The sequence below is a fragment of the Entelurus aequoreus genome, linkage group LG02, assembly GCF_033978785.1.
Source record: "Entelurus aequoreus isolate RoL-2023_Sb linkage group LG02, RoL_Eaeq_v1.1, whole genome shotgun sequence".
Lineage (NCBI taxonomy): Eukaryota > Metazoa > Chordata > Actinopteri > Syngnathiformes > Syngnathidae > Entelurus > Entelurus aequoreus.
Genome location: NC_084732.1, coordinates 52581231 through 52607297, shown reverse-complemented (window position 1 = coordinate 52607297; position 26067 = coordinate 52581231). Strand labels below are relative to the sequence as shown.

General features: G+C 40.3%; 1 protein-coding gene across 2 annotated transcripts; it reads right to left on the bottom strand.

Moving 5' to 3' along the window:
• Positions 1-5186: 5186 nt before the first annotated feature.
• On the bottom strand, positions 5187-25823 carry ric3a (RIC3 acetylcholine receptor chaperone a). 2 transcript variants are annotated; one of them, XM_062028960.1, is made up of 6 exons: positions 25623-25823; positions 20748-20965; positions 20607-20673; positions 20417-20513; positions 17985-18142; positions 5187-6562 (listed from the first exon to the last, which is right to left on the bottom strand). In XM_062028960.1, the coding sequence occupies exons 1-6, from the start codon at positions 25738-25740 to the stop codon at positions 5859-5861; spliced, it is 1362 nt and encodes a 453-aa protein (XP_061884944.1). In that variant the 5' UTR covers positions 25741-25823; the 3' UTR covers positions 5187-5858. The 2 variants fall into 2 exon arrangements, with proteins under 2 accessions (XP_061884944.1, XP_061884950.1); XM_062028966.1 differs by lacking the exons at positions 17985-18142; positions 20417-20513.
• Positions 25824-26067: the final 244 nt, after the last annotated feature.

The following is a 26067-nucleotide window of genomic DNA, read 5'->3' as shown; positions in this document are numbered from 1 at the left end:
CACCTGGACCCCACAGATGGGATTCAGATACAATACCGGCTAGATGGTAACCTTTTTAACATCCGTCGCCTCCAAGCCACCACTAAACTCACCACCTAGCATATTCTGGAACTACAGTATGCAGATGACTGCGCTGTACTTGCACACTCACCAGAGTCTCTCCAGCGCGCACTGAATGTGGTAGCCTCCATCTACAGTGCCATTGGTCTTCAGATAAACACCAAGAAAACACAAATACTCGTGCAGGAGTTCACTCCCCAGCCAAACACGCCGATCTTCACCCTTGACGGGCACCCATTAGCCACCGTCCCCCATTTTACCTACCTCGGTAGCACCCTGTCGCCATCCTGCACCATTGACGATGACGTCCAGGCCCGTATTGGCCTGGCCTCTGCTGCCTTTGGAAGGCTACGGTCCAGGGTTTTCTTGAACAGGAATCTAACCATCTCCACCAAGACAGCCGTGTATAAGGCAGTTTGCCTCTCCACGCTGCTCTATAGTTCTGAAACCTGGACACCCTACCAGAGGCACATCCAGAGTCTCGAAGCCTTCCACATCCGCTGCCTCCAAAGGATCCTAGGTCTAACCTGGGAAGACAGGGTGCCCTACACTGAAATTTATGACCGGACCAACACACCCAGCATCACAGCACTCCTGAGCCAAAAACACCTAAGATGGGTTGGACATGTGATCCGTATGCCAGCCCACCGTCTACCCCGTCAGATATTGTATGGCCAGCTTTCAGTCGGTCAAAGGTCTGCCGGGGGCCAGAAAAAACGGTACAAGGACCACATTAAAACTCTCCTGAAAAAGTGTGACATCAAACCACCAGCACTGGAGTCCCTGGCTGCTGACCGCCAGACCTGGAGCTCTACCTGCCACCAGGGAATCACTCATCTTCAGGAGAAGTTCACAGAGCGGAGAGCACAGCGGCGTGCACAAAGACACCAACGTGCCACAGCACCAGCGACAATCACTGCTGCCTTCCCCTGCCCCTCCTGTGACAAAGTCTGTGGATCACGCATAGGCCTGAGCAGCCACCTGGCTATGCACAGGCGAAAGGCACAACAATAACCAATCCAATACTTCGTTTAGAGCAACGTCATCATCGACATCGATGGACTGCCATAAGCAAGTAAGCAATATATATACATACATATATGTATATATGTGTGTATAAAAATATATATATGTGTGTATGTGTATATATATATATATATATATATTTTTTTTATATATATTTTATATATATATATATATATATATATATATATATATATATATATATATATATATATATATATATATATATATATATATATATATATATATATATATTTTTTTTTTTTTTTTAATTTTCCTGAGGGAACTCTCCTGAAGGAATCAATGAAGTACTATCTATCTATCTACACTACCGTTCAAAAGTTTGGGGTCACCCAAAACATTTTGTGGAATAGCCTTCATTTCTAAGAACAAGAATAGACTGTCGAGTTTCAGATGAAAGTTCTCTTTTTCTGGCCATTTTGAGCGTTTAATTGACCCCACAAATGTGATGTTCCAGAAACTCAATCTGCTCAAAGGAAGGTCAGTTTTGTAGCTTCTGTAACGAGCTAAACTGTTTTCAGATGTGTGAACATGATTGCACAAGGGTTTTCTAATCATCAATTAGCCTTCTGAGCCAATGAGCAAACACATTGTACCATTAGAACACTGGAGTGATTGTTGCTGGAAATGGGCCTCTATACACCTATGTAGATATTGCACCAAAAACCAGACATTTGCAGCTAGAATAGTCATTTACCACATTAGCAATGTATAGAGTGTATTTCTTTAAAGTTAAGACTAGTTTAAAGTTATCTTCATTGAAAAGTACAGTGCTTTTCCTTCAAAAATAAGGACATTTCAATGTGACCCCAAACTTTTGAACGGTAGTGTATATATATACACATATACGTATGTGTGTATATATATATGTATATATATACACATACATATATTAAGTTAAAGTACCAATCACCCTTGATCACCCCCTGAGAGGTGAGGGGAGCAGTGGGCAGCGATATATGTATTAATGCATATATACATACATGTGTGTATATATATATATATATATATATATATATATATATATATATATATATATATATATATATGTATGTGTGTATATATATATATATATATATATATATATATATATATATATATATATATATGTATGTATATATATATATATATATATATATATATATATACAAATATATATATATACAAATATATATATATATATATACAAATATATATATATATATATATATATATATATATATATATATATATATATATATATATATATATATATATATATATATATATATATATATATATATATACAAATATATATATATATATATATATATATATATATATATATATATGTATATATATATATATATATATATATATATATATATATATATATATATATATATATATATATATATATATATATATATATATATATGTATATAGGTATGTATGTATGTATGTATGTATGTATGTATGTATACAGCACCCTCGAGACCCTGGAGATATATATATTTATATATATCTCACATACCTGTCTTTCTTTGTGTTAGCTTGAAAAATGACATATCTGCTCTTTTGGGTTGTCAAGGTGTGAAATTAACTGAACAGTGTGCCGAGGACAGCGATTAAAGTATTGAGTACGGGTATCTCGCTTATTAAATTTGCAGACAAGCCCGCCCATGGTGTACATCCAAATTAGTGGTACAGCAAATTAGTGGTAGAGTGAGCGGTCTTGCTCCTGCTCTACCGTCTTTATTAGTAACAGTAATTCAGTACAGTATGAGTCATTTTAAAATATAAGCTCTGGATTACTTACTGTTGCGTAGATGTCAGTACGGTTAACCTGCAGGCAGTACGTCCATATTGTCATGGCGGGGTTGCAGCTTGCTGCAAGGTTCGTTCCCCCAAGATGCAAACGGAACACTCCGGACAGGCCTTGCAGGTAGGAACATGATTTAATCTTGACAAAAACCAAAGCATCACCAAGAACAGAAAACAAGTCGAAAGAAAACATGTGCCAATCGCACTCGAAGCTAACTTAGCATAGGCTAGGAGACCAGCCAAACTTACATGACGACAGCATGAAGCAAACAAAGAAGCCAGGATGAGTGACTGGCAAAGGCAGGCTTAAATAATGCCTCTGATGAGAAACAGGTGAGCGTCCCGAACACCAGAGGCAGGTGAAAATAATAAGTAGCCATGGTAACTAAACAAGCTTAGAGGTGCACAAACAGGAACTTTAGGAGTCCAAAACTAACAGAAAACACAAAACATGATCCGGACCACGGATCATGACACATATGTCTTATTCTATTGATGTGTGTAAAAATACAGTAGGGATGTAACAATATGAAAGTCATATCACCGTTAATTTGACCAAAAGTATCACTGTTATTATTGTGGTATTGTTCAATGTGCTCAAAAAGTACTTACACACACTGATGTCACATTGGTGTGGACGATGGTGTTCTCACGATGCGGAAAAGGACAGGAAGCAGCATGAGCAGTGTGCAGGTAAGATTGTTTTTATTTCATATAAGAGGCAAAAATACAAAAACAACAAGCGTGTCGCTCGGAGGCGCAGAGGGGTCCAAGCGTAGAGGTGAAAACGTAAACTGTAGCATAGAGCTGACAACGGGAAAGCTAATTTAGCAAGAAAGCGAACGTAGCTGGTGCAGAGAGCGTATATTGATCAATCAACCTAAAACAGAGAAAAAAAAACTGAAATAGACACACTGTTAGAAAAGCCACTATTTTGCATGAATTGTGTTTCTTATGCTTCTCTGGTAGCGTTTCAGTCTTAGTATTTTATCTGTTTCATTGACAAACAAAAGCTTTGTACTGTAACAACTAAAAAAAGAATGTATCAAAGCAAACATGGTAACAACCTGCTGTCCTACTACAATGCTTTATTCATTAAAATGTAACATTTGAAGTGTGTGGACATCTTCACTCAGTCTGGACAACATATAAACAATATCACAATGCAAACAGGCACGCAGGTCTCATTAGTCCAACATTTTACTCATGATGCATTTGCGAGCTTTTATATCCACTGAGGTGGAACATGCCTGAATTGGTCAAAATGTTGAGAATTTGTGGATGAAAGATAAAATGGGTTATACTTGTACAGCGCTTTTCTACCTTCAAGGTACTCAAAGTGCTTTGACACTATTTCCACATTCACCCATTCACACACACATGGCGGGAGCTGCCATGCAAGGCCCTAACCACAACCCATCAGGAGCAAGGGTGAAGTGTCTTGCTCAAGGACACAACGGATGTGACGAGGTTGGTAGAAGGTGGGGATCGAACCAGGAACCCTCAGGTTGCTGGCACGGCCACTCTCCCAACCGCGCCACGCCGTCCCAAATACTGTTTATTCCCAAGAATGAGTACACCCCTCATATTTTATCAACCCTTTTATCCGTGTTTGTGCTCATGTTGGAAAATGCTTTCCCAAGGGAGGAGCTCATGCTCTGTTTCAAAATGTCACAGTACATGTTGGAGCTTCCCTCAATAAACCGCAGTTCCCCAGTGCTAGCTGTACTCGTGCCGCCCCTGACTATAACCACCATGCTGCGACTCACTTGTGTCGACAGCTGTTTAATAATAATGGATTAGATTTATATAGCGCTTTTCTAGACACTCAAAGTCATTCACACCTGGTTGTGGTAAGCTACTTTCGTAGCCACAGCTGCCCTGGGGTAGACTGACGGAAGCGTGGCTGCCAGTTTGCGCCTACGGACCCTCTGATCACCACCTATCCTTCATTCATCATTCATTCACCAGTGTGAGTGGCACTGGGGGCAAGGGTGAAGTGTCCTGCCCAAGCGATATGGTTGGAAAGAGGCGGGGAGCGGACTTACAACCCTCAGGTTTCTGGCACGGCCGCTCTACCCACTACACTGCAAAAACTGAAATCTAAGTAAGATTAAATATCTCAAATAAGGGTGATATTTGCTTATTTTCTGTCTGATAAGATAATTCTTCTCACTAAGCAGATTTTATGTTAGAGTGTTTTACTTGTTTTAAGGGTTTTGGTCGTAAATTATCTCAGTAAGATATTACAGCTTGTTGCTGAGATTTTATGACCTACAGTATATTGAGTAAAACATGTTTGAAACTAGAATATCAACTGTTGCAAAGGTGTGTCATCAACACTCACAAGTATAAAACTACTTTTTTAAAGTAATCATTTCTTACTTCAAGCATGAAAAAAAAATCATGATGCCGAGCGCATATCATTATGTCAAGATAATGGCACTAGCATTTACTTAATTTAAAAATATTCTTCAACATATTGAGCAAAAAGGTCTCTTTTTTTCTACCAAGAAAAGTGCACTTGTCATTAGTGAGAATATACTTATTTTAAGGTATTTTTGGATTCATTGAGGTTAGCTCATTTTACTTGTTTTGGAAAAGTCTTGACAAGCCAAATGTTCTTGTTCTATTGGCAGATAATTTTGCTTAGTTCAAATAAAATACCCTTAATTTTTGTTTTGTTTTTTCTTGTTTTTGAACACTGACTTTTTGCAGTGTACGCCATGTCGCCCCTAGATAGAGTAAGTTTGCACTGCTATACAAGCTGCACACTGATTGTTTCATGTCTACTGTATAGTACTGTATTGCCTTTTGAGAAGATGAACTGAAAAAACAAATGGTTGTTGTAATGAGTACATAAAACATCTCTTTATTGACATTAAAAAGAGTCAATAGGTCAAAAATATTTAAAAACACTGTATCAGGAGTCTCAGACTCAACCCAGTCCTTTACGTCTCCCTCCTGTTCCGCATCCTCAACCCACTGACCTCTTTAGGACTATCAACATGGACATTCGTGAGACTCTCCACAGATAATAACATGAAGAAATCTTCTGCTTCTTCTTGCTCTGCTTCTTCCTCAGGATTGACACACACCGCACTACTAAACTCAAGACTCTCCGCCTCAGTCACTGGATCTTCCTCATCTGCATCCTCCTCCTCCTCTTCTTCTTCCACCTCTGTCCCTTCATCGTCCTCATCCACTTCCTCCTCATCGGCCCCCTCTTTAGGGTAGTGAAAGACGTCTCTGCGCTCATTGAAACTGATGTGCTTCTTGCCTCCATCGTGGCCTAGAAGCTCCTTGCTGACTTGCAGACCTAATATTTCCTGCTTTGTGTTTGAATCAGTGTGGGATTCACGACGAGGACTCAGCAAAAGTCTTCTCTCAGCTTCTGCTTCCTCCTCCTCCTCCTCTTCTTCCTCTGTATCATCCTCCACATCTTCAGCGTCCTCGTCTTCTTCCTCCTCGTCTTCATCTTCCTCTTGTACGATGGAAAGCTTCCTTGCTGCAATCTCTTCCTCTTCTTGCTCCATTCTTTCTGCCAAGGCCTCCGCAGTGGGCTGGTTGATGCAGGGCTCCTCCAGAGCGACATTGTCAAATGCATATTTACAATGGGGTACATCAAACTCAGGGTATGTCTCCTCTGGGTAGCCTGTAAGAGTGGGACAAGAGTGGTTCATTTTCACAGAAAATACAGTCGTGGTCAAAATTTTACATACACTTGTAAAGAACATAATATCATGGCTGTCTTGAGTTTCCATTAATTTCTACAACTCTTATTTTTTTGTGATAGAGTGATTGGAGCACATACTTGTTGGTCACAAAAAACATTCATGAAGTTTGGTTATTTTATGAATTTATTATGGGTCTACTGAAAATGTGACCTAATCTGCTGGGTCAAAAGTATACATACAGCAATGTTAATATTTGGTTACATGTCCCTTGGCAAGTTTCACTGCAGTAAGGCGCTTTTGGTAGCCATCCACAAGCTTCTGGCAAGCTTCTGGTTGAACTTTTGACCACTCCTCTTGACAAAATTGGTGCAGTTCAGCTAAATTTGTTGGTTTTCTGACATGGACTTGTTTCTTCAGCATTGTCCACACGTTTAAGTCAGGACTTTGGGAAGGCCATTCTAAAACCTTAATTCTAGCCTGATTTAGCCATTCCTTTACCACTTTTGACGTGTGTTTGGGGTCATTGTCCTGTTGGAACACCCAACTGCGCCCAAGACCCAACCTCCAGGCTGATGATTTTAGGTTGTCCTAAAGAATTTGGAGGTAATCCTTTTTCATTGTCCCATTTACTCTCTGTAAAGCACCAGTTCCATTGGCAGAAAAACAGGCCCAGAGCATAATACTGGCCTCACCTTTTCTCCTCCAAACATACTGCTGGGTATTGTGGCCAAACAGCTCAATTTTTGTTTAATCTGACATCACATGGACAAAGACAAGACCTTCTAGAGGAAGGTTATGTGGTCAAATGAAACAAAAATTGAGCTGATCGCGACTGTATGTTTAATTGAACTAGAATAGCACAGTGCAGGTTATAACTAGGCAGTGTGAAATTATCCGTAGGTGTGGATGGCTGTTTATAGTTTGATGTGTCATTTGATTGACAGCTGAACAGTCCAGGTGTACCCCACCAAAGTAACCTGTCATAGGCTCCACTCCACCGGTGAAACTAATGAGGACACACCATGTTGGAGCTATTCACTTACTGTATTAGTGTTGTTTAGTTTAGTATTAATGTTGTTAGTATTTAGACTTAATTATTCTGAATCAGTGTATTTTATTTCATTAAGATCAGATGTATGTGAGTTAGGGCTGGGCGATAAATCGATATACGCGATATATCGCGGGTTTGTCTCTGTGCGATATAGAAAATGATTATATCGTGATATCGGAGTATACGTTCTCACGCAGTTGCTTTTAGCTGCAGGCATTATACTACAGGCTCCTCTCACTCTGTCTTGTCGCTCCTTCTCACAGACAGCAAGCGCACATTCTTACATACGTCACATACGTATACGCCCTCGCGCAGCAGAGAGGTAGCATGGCTAAAGTTAGCTGTGATGCGAGTGGGAAGATGAGAGAAGGAAGGTGCGAATCTGGTAACAAATGAAGGAATAATTTATTCCCCCAAAAAACAGCAGGGGGTCCATCGTCTGGCGGTGGTTTGGCTTCAAGAGGGAATATGTCGAACAGACAACCGTAATTTGTCAAGTGTGGTGCGAAAGCGTTTCTACAAAAAGTAGCATTACTGCTAATATGTAGCATCATTTGAAAAGTCACCTGAAGAGTGATTGAAACTCTGCATGTCAACATCTCCGTTCGGTGCCACACCATCAAAATGCCGAGGCGAACATTTCCACATCAACACCGTATGAAAAAAAGAGTCAACAGAAGGAGATACCGTCCACAGGAACCTACCACATAGCGAAGGACATACACTATTTGATTTCCTATCATGCAGCCCATTTTTATTTGACACTTATTGAAATATCTTGTGTGACATCATGTTTTAAACTAATCGCTTGTTTTAAAATGTCTCTGACAATCTTGCACTTTCTGTTTTGGAAATGACATGAATGTTTGTGCCACTGCTTAATAACTGTTTAATAAATACAGTTTTGGTAAATTGACTTAGTTGTGATTTCCTTCTCTGCCTGAAAGTTTAAAAGTAGCATATACAGTATTAATGCAGTATGAACAAAAATGTTTTAATGTAGACACATAGAATCATCCTACTGCTGTGATAATATGCATCAAGTGTTCATTCAAGGCTAAGGCAAAATATCGAGATATATATCGTGTATCGCGATATGGCCTAAAAATATTGAGATATTAAAAAAAGGCCATATCGCCCAGCCCTAATGTGAGTTTGTTATCTGGTTAGTTTAGCTGTATTCTTCTTTGTTTGTTTTATTTAGGCACTTTTGAGACCAGCATGCACTTGGGTGGGAACATTTGTATTTTAATTTTTTTTACCAGAATAAGAAAGGCACTTAAATTGTGTTTGTTCTTTGCATACTCGTTTCCCTAAGAATAAACCACGTTTTTGCGCAATTTGGATATCGGTTTGGACAGACTTATTCCCATTTGTGTGTTCACTACACATGGTAAAGAATTGGCCCTTTGATTTTTGTTGTTAAAAAGTTTAATGTGAAAACGTTTTTTTTGGAATGACAAACGACTACTCCATACAGTATAGCCTGCAATTGAAATATATATATATATATATATATATATATATATATATATATATATATATATATATATATATATATATATATATATATATATATATATATATATATATATATATATATATATATATATATATATATATTTTATAAAAAGGCAAACTGCAATATTCAACACCTAACAAAAAAATTATGCAATCACCAAACGAGTCGTATGTTCATGCAGTTTCCTTTCCAAGCAGATAACAGACATGACACAAAACTTGGTCATTGCAAATGGTAACTTTTGAAGAAACACTAAAATTAAAAATAAAGTGTGGTGGTCAGTAACAGTTTCATTTTTGGATCAAGCAGAGTGAAATTCATGGAATCACTCAATTTTGAGGAAAAAAAAAATGAAATCACCCTGTACATTTTCATTTCCAAAGCAAACACCTGCATCAGATTAAATCAGTTCATTAGTCTGCAGTTAAAAAGAGTGTTCACACCTTGGAAAGCTGTTGCACCAGGTGGATTGACATGAACAATGGCTCCAACACAAGGAGCAATGTTGCAAAATATGTTGATTGTTCATAGTCAGTCAGCTGTGTCTAAAATCTGGACCAAGTACAAACAACATAGGAAAGTTGTAAAAGGCAAGCATAGTGGTAGATCAAGGAAAAAACATCAAGACAGAAAACTTAAAGTGAATATGTCTTGAAAATAACAAATGCAATTAAAAACCAAATGGGCAGAAACTGGCGTCACCGTCTGTGACTGAACTGTGAGAAACCACCTAAAGAAAATGAGATTGAAATACAGAAAAGCTAAACGAAAGCAGTCATTAACGTCTTAACAAAAAAAAAACCTGTCAAGACGTGGTCTATGGGATGTTTGTTTTCCCAAGATGCAAGTAAAGTTGGACTGGACATGGCGTGAAGGTAAGTACATATTTATTTTAACACTAACAAACTACAAAAAAAGGGAGCAAACAAAAGGCGCGCACAATGGCGGAGAACAAACTTGACTACTGAAACAAAACTTAGCACTTAGGCAAACTATGGACAATAAACAAAAACTTACTTGGAACGCAGGGAACTATGGCGTGGATTTCAAAGGTAGCATGGAGGTACAGAAGTAGCATGGGTGTCAGAAGCAAACAGATTTAATGTCGCCAGGCCGACCAACATAAAAAGACAGGCTTTAAATAACAGTGACATGATTGGTGACAGGTGTGTGAGTCCAAAACGTGGAACAGGTGAAACTAATGGGTAACCATGGAAACAAAACAAGCAAGAGTGCACAACCAGGAACTAAAAAGCGTCCAAAAAACAAACAGCACATGGCCAAACAAAAGCATGATCAACACAGACATGACAGAGCCCCCCCCTTAGGGACAGATCCCAGATGTCCAAAAACAAAGATCAATAGTCGTGGGAGGGCGGGCGGTGGGTCGCCAGACCACGTGTCCCCGTATCCCCCGGGGCAGAGTTAGGTGGCGGCGACGCGTAGAGCGCCGCTGTACCTGATGAGGTGGGTGACCCGGGAAGGGCCACATCCGTGGCCGGCGAGGAGGCGGGCACGTCGTCATCGTGGCAGGCAGCAAAGCATGGCGTGGTGCGGCAGGCGGCGGGTCTTGGCATGGCGGGTCTTGGCATAGAGCGTCTTGGCTTGGGTCTTGGCGTCGTGGAGCTGCGACTGGCGGCCCTTGGCGTCGTGGAGCTGCGACTGGCGGCACTTGGCGTCGTGGAGCTGCGACTGGCGGCACTTGGCGTCGTGGAGCTGCGACTGGCGGCACTTGGCGTCGTGGAGCTGCGACTGGCGGCACTTGGCGTCGTAGAGCTGCGACTGGCGGCACTTGGCGTCGTGTAGCTGCGACTGGCGGCACTTGGCGTTGTGAAGCTGCGACTGGCGGAACTTGGTGTTGTGAAGCTGCGACTGGCGGCACTTGGCGTGGAGCTGCGACTGGTGGCACTTGGCGTGGAGCTACTACTGGTGGCACTTGGCGTGGAACTGCTACTGGAGGAACTTGGCGTGGTGGAGCTTGGCGTGGTGCGGCTAGGCATGTTGCTAGCCTTGGAGCAGGGCGTGGAGCTAGCCGTGGAGTAGGTGCTAGCCTTGGTGCTGGTGCTAGCCTTGGCGCTGGTGCTAGCCGTGGCGTAGGTGCTAGCCTTGGTGCTGGTGCTAGCCTTGGCGCTGGTGCTAGCCTTGGAGCTAGCCATGGTGCTAGCCTTGGTGCTGGTGCTAGCCTTGGTGCTAGCCGTGGTGCAGCTACATGTGCTAGCTTTGGAGCAGCTAGCCGTTGTGCTAACCGTGGTGCTGCTACTGGTGCTAGCCTTGGTGCTAGCCTTGGTGCTGGTGGAGGTGGCCTAGCCGGGAGTTGCGGCCTGGCAGGCTGAAAGACCGGTAGCGGCGGCCGGGCCGGAGGTTGCGGCTTAGCAGGCCGAAAGACTGGTGGTGGCGGCCGTGCTAGAGGCTGTGGCTTGGCATGACGATGCGTAGCCATCCCACCTGAACAGTTACCAGCCCTAGCCCCCCCCTCAAGGAGCGGATACCAGATGCGCTCCCCGCGGTCTGGAACCGTTTTTTGGGGTGGGTGGAGGGAGGCCAGGAGGGGGGCAGAATCCTCCCCTTTAAATTGTCCAAAAGGTATTTCTCCCCCCCCCCCCCCCCGGGTTTTAGTGAGTGAAAAAAAATAAACATGTTGTAACGTGGGTGTGGCTTGAGTCTTGGGGGACGGGGCATGAAATTGGGATGGCTGTGACTGACTAAACCTGATTTTCAAGAACATGTTTTGGTAATGTTCAATCATGGACTTAGTGTCTTTTGCTGGGGGCGGGTGATCAAAAGAAAAATAATTCAGGAAAAAAAATCTTGGTGTGTGATGTCATCCGTTGACGGTGGCGTGACGTTGTCCTGAGGGAGCCGGGCAGGCTGCAGCCTATTTCCGCCCGTAGGGGGAGGAGCTTGCGGGAACGCCGCGTTGTGTCCGCTCGCGAAAGCCTTCCCTGACGTCCTTGGTCTGGAGCGGCGCTTCCGGGACTGTGGTGACGTAGTGCCGTCCTCGGACCAAATGGAACTCAATGGCACCAGTTCTCCATTTGGCCCCCACATCAGGTCTCTGCGCTCCATGGAGGAGTAGCGCAGCGTTTCCTCCTCCATCGCGCGCAGGACCTCCCACGCTCCCTCGTCCAACTTTCTCGCGGAAAAACTTTTTTGTGCTGGCGACATTCTGACAAGACGTGGTCTATGGGATGTTTGTTTTCCCAAGATGCAAGTAAAGTTGGACTGGACATGGCGTGAAGGTAAGTACATATTTATTTTTACACTAACAAACTACAAAAAAAGGGAGCAAACAAAAGGCGCGCACAATGGCGGAGAACAAACTTGACTACTGAAACAAACCTTAGCACTTAGGCAAACGCAGGTGAGCACGGCTGTTGATGGGCAGATGAGGGCTGGCTGGCGTAGGTGGAGCGCTAATGTTTTTATCATAGCTGTGTGAGGTCTATCCCTCCAGTCAGGGATTTATTTATTTTGTTTCTATCTGCATTTGAGACAGATGCTATCACGTTAGCTCATGCTAAAGAGCTTCGTCGATGATGGGTGAAGTCCTTCGTCGCGCCGTCAATCGCTGGAACGCAGGTGAGCACGGCTGTTGATGGGCAGATGAGGGCTGATGAATGCGCAGATGAGGGCTGGCTGGCGTAGGTGGAGCGCTAATGTTTTTATCATAGCTTTGTGAGGTCCGGTTGCTAAGTTGCTAAATTAGCCTTAGCGTCGTTAGCAACAGCATTGTTAAGCTTTACCAGGCTGAGAATTATTAACCGTGTAGTTACATGTACATGGTTTAATAGTATTGTTGATCTTCTGTCTATCCTTCCAGTCAGGGATTTATGTATTTTGTTTCTATCTGCATTTGAGAACGATGCTATCACGTTAGCTCAGTAGCTAAGTGTGTCACCGATGTATTGTCGTGGAGATAAAAGTCATTTTGAATGTCCATTTTGCGTGCTCGACTCTCATTTTCAAGAGGATATAGTATCCGAGGTGGTTTAAAATACAAATCCGTGATCCACAACAGAAAAAGGAGAGAGTGTGGAATCCAATGAGCCAGCTTGTACCTAAGTTACGGTCAGAGCGAAAAAAGATACGTCCTGCACTGCCTCTAGTTCTTCACTCTAACGTTCCTCATCCACGAATCTTTCATCCTCGCTCAAATTAATGGGGTAATCGTCGCTTTGTCGCTCCAAATCTCTCTCGCTCCATTGTAAACAAAGGAAAATTGTGAGGAATATTACCTCCTGTGACGTCACGCTACTTCCGGTACAGGCAAGGCTTTTTTTATCAGCGAGCAAAAGTTGCGAACTTTATCGTCGATTTTCTCTACTAAATCCTTTCAGCAAAAATATGGCAATATCGCGAAATGATCAAGTATGACACATAGAATGATTCTCCTATTCCCGTTTAAATAAATAAAAATCATTTCAGTAGGCCTTTAAGTCCATGCCTCAGAGACTGCAAGCTGATACAAAAGCCAGAGGTGGTGCAACAAAGTACTAGTTGTGTGTCGTAGAGTTGTTGTTTGTTTTTCACGGTTCCATAATGTTTTCCTCAAAATTTAGTAATTCCTGATAATACTCACTCTGCTTGATCTAAAAATTAAACTGTTACTGACTACCAGAATTTATATTCTTAAATAATGTTTGTGTTTCTTAAGACCAGAAAGTTGCCATTTGAAATTATTATAGTTTTGTGTCATGTCTGTTATCTGTTTTTGGTACAAAATTAAACAACTGAATGAACATGCTCCAAGTCTGGTGATTCCATGATAAATGCCAAAGGTTGTAATAGTTGAAGCACAATGTGGTAATAGACGACCATATTTGTAAATCGTCACACATGGCGCAGGAAAGTCTGTTTAGAACTTGATGTGATTTGATAGAAAATTTGACCAGAACATTTGACTTGTTTACTGGTGAACTTTGACCTTGATAGAGCTCCCAAAAATCAAGGGCAATTAAATCTAAAAACTAATGATAACGATACGTCTACAAATTTGGAGAAAACTATGGTTTAGATTTACAGAAAACAAATAAGGTTGTTCATTGGCATTGCAGTTTGCTTAACCTTAAGACTTTTTTTGACATGTACAAAACAGAAGATCAATTTTTTGTTAAAATCTGTGATTGTAAAAGAAAGAAAAGTAAGTGTTTGCTATTTGCGTATTACAAACGCAAAGCGTGTGTGTGTGTGTGTGTGTGTGTTCTGGCAATGCTTACTTATTGGGGACGTCGCTGTTTACAAAATCACTTTAGGGGACCTTTGACGTTATGGGGACAAAAAAACAGGTCCCCTAAAGGGAAACCTTTTTAAATAATAGTCAGATCCATTCTGAAGATGCCTTAGTGATTTTTAAGCTTTTTTTTTCATAAAACATGTTTATTGGTTAGTTTGAGTGTGATACATTTGCACAGCAGCCCCTCAATCGGGCTGCAGCTGGTAATGCACTGGCTGGTCCTTCATTGATTACTTTAAAAATTCACACCTGGCACGCCACACAGAGGCAGCGTGAGCGCAGTACAGGAAGGAGTTCTACATTTCGGACATAGTTCTTATAAATGGAGGTTATAGACTATCATTTGTAGAAGATTAATGTGTTTATGACCGAGTTAAGCCAAAAAATTAGCAGCGAAGCGAACCTTTTCCAACGGGTGCATTTAATTGAGAACATGAGCTTTGCTAAAAAAAAAGCTTGTGAATCACTTTGTGTTTTTTTTTTTTTTGGGGCATTTGGACTGGATTATAGTCAAAGTAGCTCTAATTTAATGCTAATTGGTTGTCTACAAGGACTTTTAAGATGTTACATGTATAGTTATGATGGACATTGGAGATTAAGGACATTTTAAAAACCTCACATTGATTTAGTTTCACACATTTTAGATGAAAGACATGTACAGTAGACCACATGGACTTGGACATAAACAGCATAACACCTGATGTCACTGGAACAGAGGAATACTGCTTCAGTCAGGAAATGATTGACAACTTAGTTGTTCGCGCTCCCATTACAAAACACGGAAAAAGAGTTTACAACAAAATATATTATTGCTTGTCTTGCAGTAAGCCTTATGCCAAGCTGGCACGACATCTAAAAAGTGCACACAAAAACAAATTGGAAGTAGCCACAGCTCTTAGCTTTCCAACGAGTTCCATGAAGAGAAGGAAACAGCTAGAGAATATTCGTAATAAAGGGAACTACGCTCACAATGCTACTATTATGGAGTCAGGGAAGGGTGAACTAGTGCCATTCAAACAACCACCTAAAGAAGCTAAAGGAAATGATTTCATGCACTGTGCACATTGCCAAGGACTGTTTACCAGAAAGGTACTGTGGAGACACATGCGAAGTTGCCGCCTCAAACCTTCATCAGTCACCCGAAAACCAGGAAAGGACCGTGTCCAGTCCATCTGCATATATCCTGGGCCTGTGCCTTCAAGTGTATCCAAACAACTGTGGGGAGTAATAAGTGTCATGATTCCTGATCCAATCACAGAAATAATAAAAAATGACCATGTCATCACAGATGTTGGGCAGCACCTGTTGAACAAAAGTGGTATGTCAGCAAAAAATCAACAATGTGTCAGAGAGAAGATGTGGGAATTAGGAACACTGATTCATAATGCCAGGAGAGTAACTACCTTGAAAAAAATTGAGGATTTTGTAATGAATCGCAAATCATTACAAAAGGCTTGTAATGATTTGCAAGCCTTTAACAGTACAGCTGTTTTTTTTTTTAATAAACAGCTGTACTGTTTATAAAAAAACAGTACAGCTGTCAAATGTACTTGTGGCTATGATAATGACACTAACAAATTCTGCATTCCATCACTGGCAACTAAACTTTGGAATTCCCTGGTTAAAGTCAGCAAACTTTTGAAAGCACAAGGTTTGATAAACAACAATGAAGATTTGGTCAGGAATGCCACTCAGTTCCAAGATGTCCATCGTGAGAAGTGGAACGAGTTGATCTTTGCAACAGCCCTGAGGAATATAGCTGAAGAAAACAACTTATGCCCTTCACTGAGGATGTTCAAAAAATGCATCAGTTTCTCAGTCAAATGCATGATGAGTGCAGCAGTGCGCTATCTGAAAATTCTTCCACAAAGGCCTGGTCAGACCTGACAAAAGTATGTTTGACACAGACCTTTTTAACAGACGAAGAGAAGGAGAGGTAGCAGCCATGCCCTTGTTGGCTTTTTTGTCAAGAGACACAACTGATCCTCCTGAAGATGTTGATTGGGCTCTCTCTGAAGTGGAAAAAAAACTCTGCAGACATTTTTCAAGGATTGTCATCAGGGGAAAACGAGGCAGACCTGTTCCTATTCTCTTGACTCCAAAAATGGTGTGTGCATTAGAACTTCTCATTAAGTACAGGGAAACTTGTGGGGTTCTCAAATACAACACTTACCTGTTTGCAAGACCCACAGCGATGACACATTTCCGTGGTTCTGACTGCATACGAGACTATGCAAAAGCATGTCATGCAAAATGTCCCGTTTCCCTTACATCCACGAAACTACGAAAACATGCTGCCACCCTTTCAACTGTGCTAAACATGACAGACACAGAGATGGACCAGCTGGCCAACTTTCTTGGCCATGATATTAGAATCCATTGTGAGTTCTATAAACTTCCGGAAAAGACATTGCAGGTGGCAAAAATCAGCAAAGTTTTGATGGCACTCTAGCAAGATCGATTTTGTGAGTTCAATGGAAAGAACTTGGACGGAATCACAAATGGTCCAAATGGTAAGTTGTCATCTTTGTTGTTTGTTTGGTTTGAACTCAATTATAAGCTTAACATGTTATGTTTACCACAGAATGTGTTGTGCAAACTGAAGAGGAAGATATCACCAGAGAGGAAGGACACTATCCATGTCCTGACAATGGTAAGTTAATACTAATTTTTCTGGTTTATTAAAGGTGCCCTATGGTAAGCATGACACTGAATGTTTATTACATTTAAACCACAACAGAGGTGGCCTTACCAACCCCTGATGATGAACACACCCCGCCCCTCAAGAGACTGACACCCCCTTTAAAAGACATGGATGCATCATCACGAAATCGTGCAGTGAGACATTCTTCCAATGGTATGATGTCATCTTTGTTGTTTCCTTTGTCTATAATTTATTTCCCTCATTGTGTTTGGTTTGAACTCAATTATAAGCTTAAGAAATTGAAATAATTAATGAAACCAAATTTTTAGGTATAATGATTGATGATAAATTGAACTGGAAATATTTTGTATGGTCACTTGCAGGTAAAGCTGCCCAGAAAATGCGACCCTGGACACAGAAAGAGGTGAAGGCTGTCGAGAAGCACATGAAGCGATTCATCCCTTCTGGTATTGTACCAGGAAAGAGTGACTGTTTAAAATGTTTTGAGGGCCGAACCGGAAGCTCTCCAAAACCGGGAATGGCAAGCATTGAAGTTCTAAGTGTACAACCGCATTACGGCCTACAAAAGGAGATTGCAGCTAAAATAGTAGATTAAGAGATAATCAGCAAGACTGGTGAAGTAGAACAGTTTTTTTTTAATGTTATTTATGTTCAATATAAAAAGTAAAAATGAAAGTTTAAATGAGTTTTCTTGAAAAGTGAAACGTGTTATCCTGGCATTAATAGTACTATAATTCTGTATGGTATCCATCCTTAGTTAAAACTAATATATTTTTTCCCTTGTCTCCACAAGTGATGATGAAAAACTTAGTCCCCATTCCAAATGATAACCAGTGTGTGTGTGTGTGTGTGTGTGTGTGTGTGTGTGTGTGTGTGTGTGTGTGTGTGTGTGTGTGTGTGTGTGTGACAGAGGAGGACAGGTATTGTACCTTCCCAATCAGCGCCATAAGGGACTTCTTCGGCTTCCATCTCTGGGGATGCAGCTTCCAGACGACCTTCTTGTATGTTCTGTGTGATTTGTCTCAGCTGTCTGAGGAGCTTCTCTTCTTTCTTCGATGGCGCTGTCTTACTTTTCCTGCGTCTGCCACTGGAGGGCAGCAGTGGTGCAAAACAGAAACGTTCCTGCATTATGTGCTAGATTTAAAGGGGAACTGTACTCTTTTGGAATTGTCCCCATCATTCACAATCCCTATGTAAGACAAAAACACATATGTCTTTCTATTTTTTTTGTATGCGTTCTAAAACATCCAAAAACCACCAACAATATTCCATTGACATGTTGTGACCTGCATATTAACCAAATATGAGTGATATTGTTATTATAAGCGCTAACGCAGAGGAACTACTTTTAGTGGCACCGTGATCCCAGGGAGTTAACTATCTTATGCAGCTACAGTATTGACATACTAAACTGGTGAGCTGCTGCATCGCCTCTGAGTTGGTAAAAGTTTATTCTAGATTATAAATTATGCCTCTCACTTGTATAGTAGAAGGTTTCGACCATAAACTGAGAATTTGGTCAACTTTGACATTCAACTTAGACCAGGAGATCACGATAAAGACACAAAATACTTTTTTTTCTACCTGCGTGAGAAATATGATTCATTCTTCATCCAAACGGGAAGATATCAACATCCCATCAGTCGGCATCCCACTGAGAGCAGCCATAGCACAGTAAGGGATACTTTTTACATGTTTATAGTTTGTATTTTTTGTTTAGCACTTAGCAATCGTGCTACTTGCTGGATCTACTTATCAGTCAGCTTCTAAAACTTGTAGCTCATCCTCTGTATATTCAGGCTCTAAGATATAAGGTTACGCATAATCATGTGTCCCAAAGAAGTGTTTATTGTTGGCTCTCATGAAGTGTTCCAATATTAGGAATAGTTGTATTTTGTTGAAGTAAATACAGAACGTTGCAATGCGTCTGTGAAATTAGTGCGCCATCATATGCTTAAAATGAGAAAAATACTTAAATATTACATGCTATTATGAGTGTGCTTGTTACTACATTACATATATACTTACAGTGTGTATATAAAAAATGATGGTAGTTTTTGGATGTTTTTTAGGGCGCTTCATAGGCAGAATAGAGCAAATCCCTTTACCTTCACTGTTAGCTGACTCTTGCTAGTGTTTATTTGCAAATCAGAATGCATAAAAAAACAACTACTTATGTGTGCTTGTCTGACATAAGGATTGTGATTGATAAGACAACATTCTGACAATGTGCAGTTTCCCTTAATGCTTACTGCTATTAGTATTTAACAAAATATATCCCTCTGTTTGGTCAATAGTTTACATGTTTTTGTAATTTAACTAAATCATTTCCCCAGAACGATAAAGCTTTTTGTTTTTTGTGTGTGTTCAGAGTTGTACAATTGCTAAGAGTTGCTAATAAGAGGCACATGTGCAGCAACTTCCAAACGCTCCAAAATACAGAATTAATCAAAATACAATAAAAAAATGCAATTGAAAAATACTGAAATCACATAAATGCTGAAAGATCAGAACATAAAAGCTGCAAACACTAAACACAGACACAAACCCCCCAAAAATCAAACTGCATAAGAAAAATGCAGCGAGTTCACAGAACAAAATAACAGAAGTTGTCCGTTTTTAAGCAGAATGGCTGACTTTTGAAGAGGCAAAATGAAAAGGTACATTTTACATGTTTATGTTTTTGTTCAACATTTATCCTTCATTTTTTACAATATAAAAGAACAATTGATTAATGCACATAATGTTGGTGTGACTCTCCTGGTAAACTTCTATTTGTATTCTGTAAAGTTTCAACATTCTTATTTTACATTTGTTTTTGTTCCTGCAGTGTTTCTATAGATACATACATAGATACTCTACAGTAGGTACGTTATGCATTTTATTGTGTACAATATTTTAATGCTGCTATAGTCTGCTGCACCATTATATTACTGCCTAACTATTTTATATGTACTGAACAGTATATTTGCATTAATTTAATTTTAAGAGTACTTTCTTAACATGTTTTATACAAATTAAATTTTTTAACATATTTTAGCTTTACTTTATTTCTACATTTATAGTATTTCTCTTAACATGTCCTAATGCTGCTAAAAACGTAGTATTATTATTTATTTTATTATTTTTAAATTATTTATATGTATCTCAATCTGTGCGTGTGTAATCCAATTCACATGTCAGTGTACCTGGAGCTCTGAACCAAGTTTTTTTGTATATTGCGAGCAATAACAATAAAATCATGTTATTTACCATTTTTATTTGTGTCATTTTTAATTTGCAGCATTTTCTCTCCGCATTTCTTTCACGTTTGTGTGTATTATTTTTCTGTTTGGAACGTTTGGGCCCCCGTACAACTGACCTTCCAGAAGCCCGACTGTTTTTGGCAGCTATCCTCGCCATCATCCTTTCTGTCTGAAGTAATTGCTCCTGGAGTCTGGCAAACTCATCATCATGTGCTTCAGTGTTTGTCAAAAGAGAAAACTCAATATTGGCATGGAATCTATTTCACACAACTTTTAATTGACAGTTTACAAGACAGAAGTACTTACTGGTATTCCTCTCTACCGTGCTCGTAATGTACTTTCCTGATTTAGTACTCTTGCCCTTGCAGGTCAACTGTAAACATAGAAAAGTAGAAGTAAACGTCCATTTTATCAAAACCTCAATCAGGACTTTGTGTTGACGCTAACCTTGTAAATGATATAGAGAATGTAAAGAAGAATTCCAAATCCATAAATGGGTATAACTTGGGCCATCAGGTTGTATTTTTTCCCACGTCCAATCCCTTTGATTCTGGCAGTGGCCTCCATGCTCTGTGTCAGGGAGTGGAAAGGGTCCACAGCCCACTGCTCGGGGTCATCTGACAAGGACACCTGATGCATCCTTGGAGGGTAGAACCCAGGGCCTGCTACAGAGGACAACAAGTGGTTGATAATGAGCAATGTTAAAACGAGTATTCTAAATACAAAAAGTAAATAGAACATTTTTAATATTGTGACACATATATAAAATAACTACAAATTACCAAAACTATAATAGTACAGTAATATTGTTAGAATAATTATGTGTAAATTATCACCAGTGTTGGGTTAGTTACTGAAAACCAGTAACTAGTTACAATTACTAGTTACTTAATTTAAAAAGTAACTCAGTTACTAACTCAGTTACTTACATCAAAAAGTAATGCGTTACTGTGAAAAATAACTATTTAGTTACTTCTTTTTTTCTTCTTTTTTTTTTAAAGCTCCCATTAATGCCCTTTTAGCCTTCTTTTCAGTACTGTTATTGCACTGGAGAATAATACAATCTGTTGATCAACTTGACATGCATTTGTATTTTCATTTTAACATAATTAATGAAAAACAGTGCAACATAAAAAGGCATTTCTCCTTTCTTTAAACTTGGACCAATGACCATTAATAAAAACCAAGTTAAAGTGCAACATAAGAAGGCACATCATCTTCCTTGAAACATAGGTAGTGAAATAAAGCCTGACATCTGGAGTGATGCTGCTGTCTTCCACACTTGGAGTCATGGATTGTAGAATCCTTGTTTTCAGTGGCAGGATCATTGACACAGATGGTGAAGTTTCAGTGCTCAGTAGAGATGTAACACTTTTGAGGGGTTGAAGCACCTGGAGGACCTCCTCTGCCACTCTCACATCATCATCAGACAGGTTGATGATGTCTTTGACATTTGCCTTCAGGGTCTTGTGAGTCAATGCAGAGTATATAGCTGCCTGCTGCTGCAACATATAAGTGGAGTTCCACTTCATTTGGACATCATGTATGAGCTTTATGAGTAGGCAGCTTTAGCATTTCTTGCTTTGTCTTAAGCACATGAGCAGCTGTTGTGCTAGGAAACCTCCTTCCTGATCCATCCTATTGACTGAGATTCCCTTCTGTGATGCCAAATTCACTACATGTGCAAAGCACCTATCTGTGGTCCCAGTCCTGCCTCATTCACTGCAATTATTTGATTTTTGGCATTATCACTTGTGACTGGGATATCTTTATCTTCCATTCCTCCACTGCTTGTGTCAGTACCTGCGCAAGGGGACTCTCGTAGAGGGGGCGTGTCTTCTCATCTGCCAGTCTGCTGTGATGAAGTGAGCGCTTATCGTCACATAGCTTCCCTGGACGTCCACCCGTCTGTCATGAGCGCAACAGATGATGCTCGGGATAGTTCATCCACAACTTTTTTCTTCTCCTGCTCATAAAGATCTGGCACAATCTTATCGCTGAAGTGGGTGCGCGACGGGATGTCGTGAAGTGGCTCAAGCACGTTCAGCATGTGTTTAAAACCCTCGTCTTGCACAACGGAGTCTGCACCTATAAACACACCGATTGAAAGGCGCGGGGCGTTCAAGCTCCTCCGTTACTCCGCTCGCCATGACCACGCTGTGTGTGGACTGAACGTGCATGCGAACAACCTTTTTGTTTTGTTTTATATATCAAACCGCGGATCACGTGTGTGCCTCCCCTTCCCATACCCACACCCAGACACACACACACGGCTCTTTTCTTCTCTCTGGCTTGTGACAGAGGAAGATTTAGAAGAACGACACCGCAGCGCATCTGTTTCTAGCCGATACTACATAAAAAATAACGTAAAATAACGCGTTAGTCCCAACACTGGTTATCACACAACTCTTATGCTTGAAGGCAGTTGCTATAGTTATTAGCTAATGTGCTCAAATTGTACTTTTCTATCTGTGCAAGGACAAAACTTGTTATCAGCCACGGCATATGAGGGGTGGCCTCGCCGCAGATATTTTGTTTGTCTTAGCCCACTAACAGCCAAGGACTTCAAGGACCTCAACGAAGATAAGACGACAGCACGCAGACGAAGCAGAGACAAGGCGAAATCACAAGGCCCCCAGCACATTCCGTCACGCATTGTGCGTACTGGAACTGCTTTGCATGATATGTGTGACCACTCCTTTTAGAGGCGGCCTCAGTGATGTAACCAGGGACCTCCCAAATAAATAGAGGAGCACGTGGGACTGTTACCTTAGAGCATAGGTTGGTTCTGTAAGTAAGAGTACAGTCCCAAACGTCTGTCCTCATTGAGCCAAATTGAACTCTGTCTCTGCATGATTCCTTGCTTCTTGTCTGTTTAATAGATGTCATCAGTGTTTGAACCTGACAAATATAATGCACAAAAATGATGGAATCATCAGACTTGGTAATGTCATGACCCTCCATGGCTGTGGTTGGACTTGTGTAGTTTTTCTTGTGCATGGTGTTATTTTCAGTTCCTGTATTCTGGTTTTCTGTGTTTGACTTCTTGTGTGTTTTTCCCTGTCTGTCCTTTGAGCGCTGGCTCCCACACCTGTTCCTGGTTGTGAAACCGGCTCCTATTTTTTCCAACCCTGCCCATGGTGTATCTCTGGCTACGTTCCCACTGCAGGGTCGGATGTCCTATTCATATTTTTTTTTGTCAAATCCAATCTTTTTATGTAGTCATTCACATTTCAAAAAAGTGCAATGTCTAATGTGAACACAATCTGACCTGCATGCAGACATGACATCACACGTACTGCAGTGTTTACCGAAGTAAACATGGCTGTAATTCTAGTCCATCCCAGCCTTGGCGCATTTGTGGCAATTTCAAGGATTGCGTGCAACTACAGTCAACATTTTCTGAACTGAATTATTGTGCGTAGAATTTTAAAACAGAAGAGAGGATATTTTGGCTCTGGCAGTTTGAGGGACATTTTACTTTCACGTCTGCTTTGAAGAGCGTGTCGGTGAGCACTCGGAGACATGAGTGGTGGAACATTGACATGACTTCCTGAAACATTACATTTAGTCTGTTTTCTGCTCATTTGTCAAGTAATTATTTTTTAACAAGCAATTTTGCCAAAGAATTACGACGTCTATCGCTTTGTGATGGCGTTCTGGTTGGATGAATGCGACCGGAGCGTTCACACTGCAGTCGCATCGCTTATATATCCGATTTATTCATATCCGAGTCATACCAAAGACTATAAAAATGGGACCCATTACCTCTCTGCTTGGCACTCAGCATCAAGGGTTGGAATTGGGGGTTAAATCACCAAAATGATTCCCGAGCGCGGCCACCGCTGCTGCTCACTGCTCCCCTCACCTCCCAGGGGGTGAACAAGGGGATAGGTCAAATGCAGGGAGTAATTTCACCACACCAAGTGTGTGTGTGTGTGTGTGACTATCATTGGTACTTTAACTTTAACTTTTATATCCACATAATGAAAGAGGCCTGGGTTGGATATAAAACATTCGGAATTGCACTGTTCCTAGTGACATAAAAAGTCTGATACATGTCACATATAGGCACAAAAATCTGAATTGACCTGCTGTGTGAACCAGGCCTCTGGGATCACACTGCAAGCATATTTCCCTCGTCTTTACAGTTAATTGATGAAGAGTACTGTTTGTCACTTCATGCTTCTGAGACTGCAAGCTGTTTTAAAAGCCACAGATGGTGCAACCAAGTAGCCTACCAGTGGTGTGTTGTAGTGTTTGTTTGTTTTTCAAGATTCCATAAATGTTTTCCTCTGTACTGAACGATGCCATGTTTTTTTTCACTCAGCTTGATCTAAAAATGGAACATTTACTGACAACCACCATTTTTGTCTTGATTTTTTATTTTAGTGTTTCTTAAAATCAGAAAGTCGTCATTTGAAATGACTATAGTTTTGGATAATGTCTATTACAGCACAGTATCTCATTTTTTTAATAAAATTAAATGAATGAATGAATGAACATCCTCTAAGTCTGGTATTCCAGGGAGTGTAGCATATATAAGATCGCACTACAACAACAAAAATAGAAAAAATAAAACTACTTTTAATATTGCGGAGGGCTTTGTCATTTTTATCTGAGATTTTTTTTTACTCTGCTGATTGGAATGTTTTTATATGCTTTATTGCTGTCGTTTTTCTATGTTGATTTGGGAATCCCTCTGTTTGAAATCAATGGCTAAATAATAGTAATAATAATAATGATCAAATATATGCATATCGACACACAGTATTTGTAAAATTTTCCTTTTCTGTTGTGTTTTCTTGTGTTTTGCTTTTTGTATCTCTAGGTAGCCCTTTGTTTTCAGCAATGTTTTGCTGTTAAATGACATAAATAAAACAGGGGTGGTCTTTTAATTGTACAAATGTATTGTCATGTGCAACATTTGTAGTATAATATCGATGTTTGAAGGCGCAGTGTCTACCTTATTGTAATCATTGTTTATGAACATTACATTGTAGCAGAATGTACAATCACACTATACATTCATAGGCATAATCATAGTTATGTTTTTTTCTAACTACTTTAACAAAATGACCATAAGGATCATAATAAATGATTACAGCATGCAGTCACTGAAATATGTTATGTATAAAAGATATAGCTATTCAAATGATAAAATGAATAATGATCATAATAGAAACTGTTGGTGTTTACGTAACATCATGATGTGCACATTATGATGACCTAGCACTCTCTGCTGTCTAATGTAACAGCTGGCAGCAGCTCTAATAACAGCACTGAAGGTGGATGGAGGATGCTGTGATAAAGTGTACTTACCCTGTGGCTGTCCCATTTCTTTTTTGGCTCTGGGTAAAAATAGCCTGGGCAAGAAGAGAGACACGCAGAGGACGGAGCATGATATCAAAGTAACCTTCTGACAGGTAGTGATGGACATGTTGCCTCACTTGACAACTGTAATGCGTTGATTTCCTTTGAACATCAAATCCAGTGTACACAGCTGTCCTCACTCATCTGATGATGTCCTGCTCATATTAGAACAGATTAAATGAGCAGCCTTCAGAAGCTGGTTGGCGTATTATTGACTAATCCACAAAGAGGGACATCGCTGGCCATTTTAAACAGGATGCTGCTCACTTTGATGGGAAATCGGACACAAAAAAATGTGTTCTTTGCATTACAATGGGAAACTTTTTTGTTCTTTACAAATTATTAATATTAATGTTTTTATTTATTTATTTTTTTTAATGAAAAATGATGACAC

Excerpts from the sequence above, each read along its gene's own strand:
- ric3a (XM_062028960.1), bottom strand. The coding sequence starts at position 25,740 with ATGTCCATCACTACCTGTCAGAAGGTTACTTTGATATCATGCTCCGTC. Across the intron at positions 20,966-25,622 it reads AGAAATGGGACAGCCACAGG|CAGGCCCTGGGTTCTACCCT; the intron begins GTAAGTACACTT and ends TGTCCTCTGTAG. Across the intron at positions 20,514-20,606 it reads CACGGTAGAGAGGAATACCA|CACATGATGATGAGTTTGCC; the intron begins GTAAGTACTTCT and ends CAAACACTGAAG.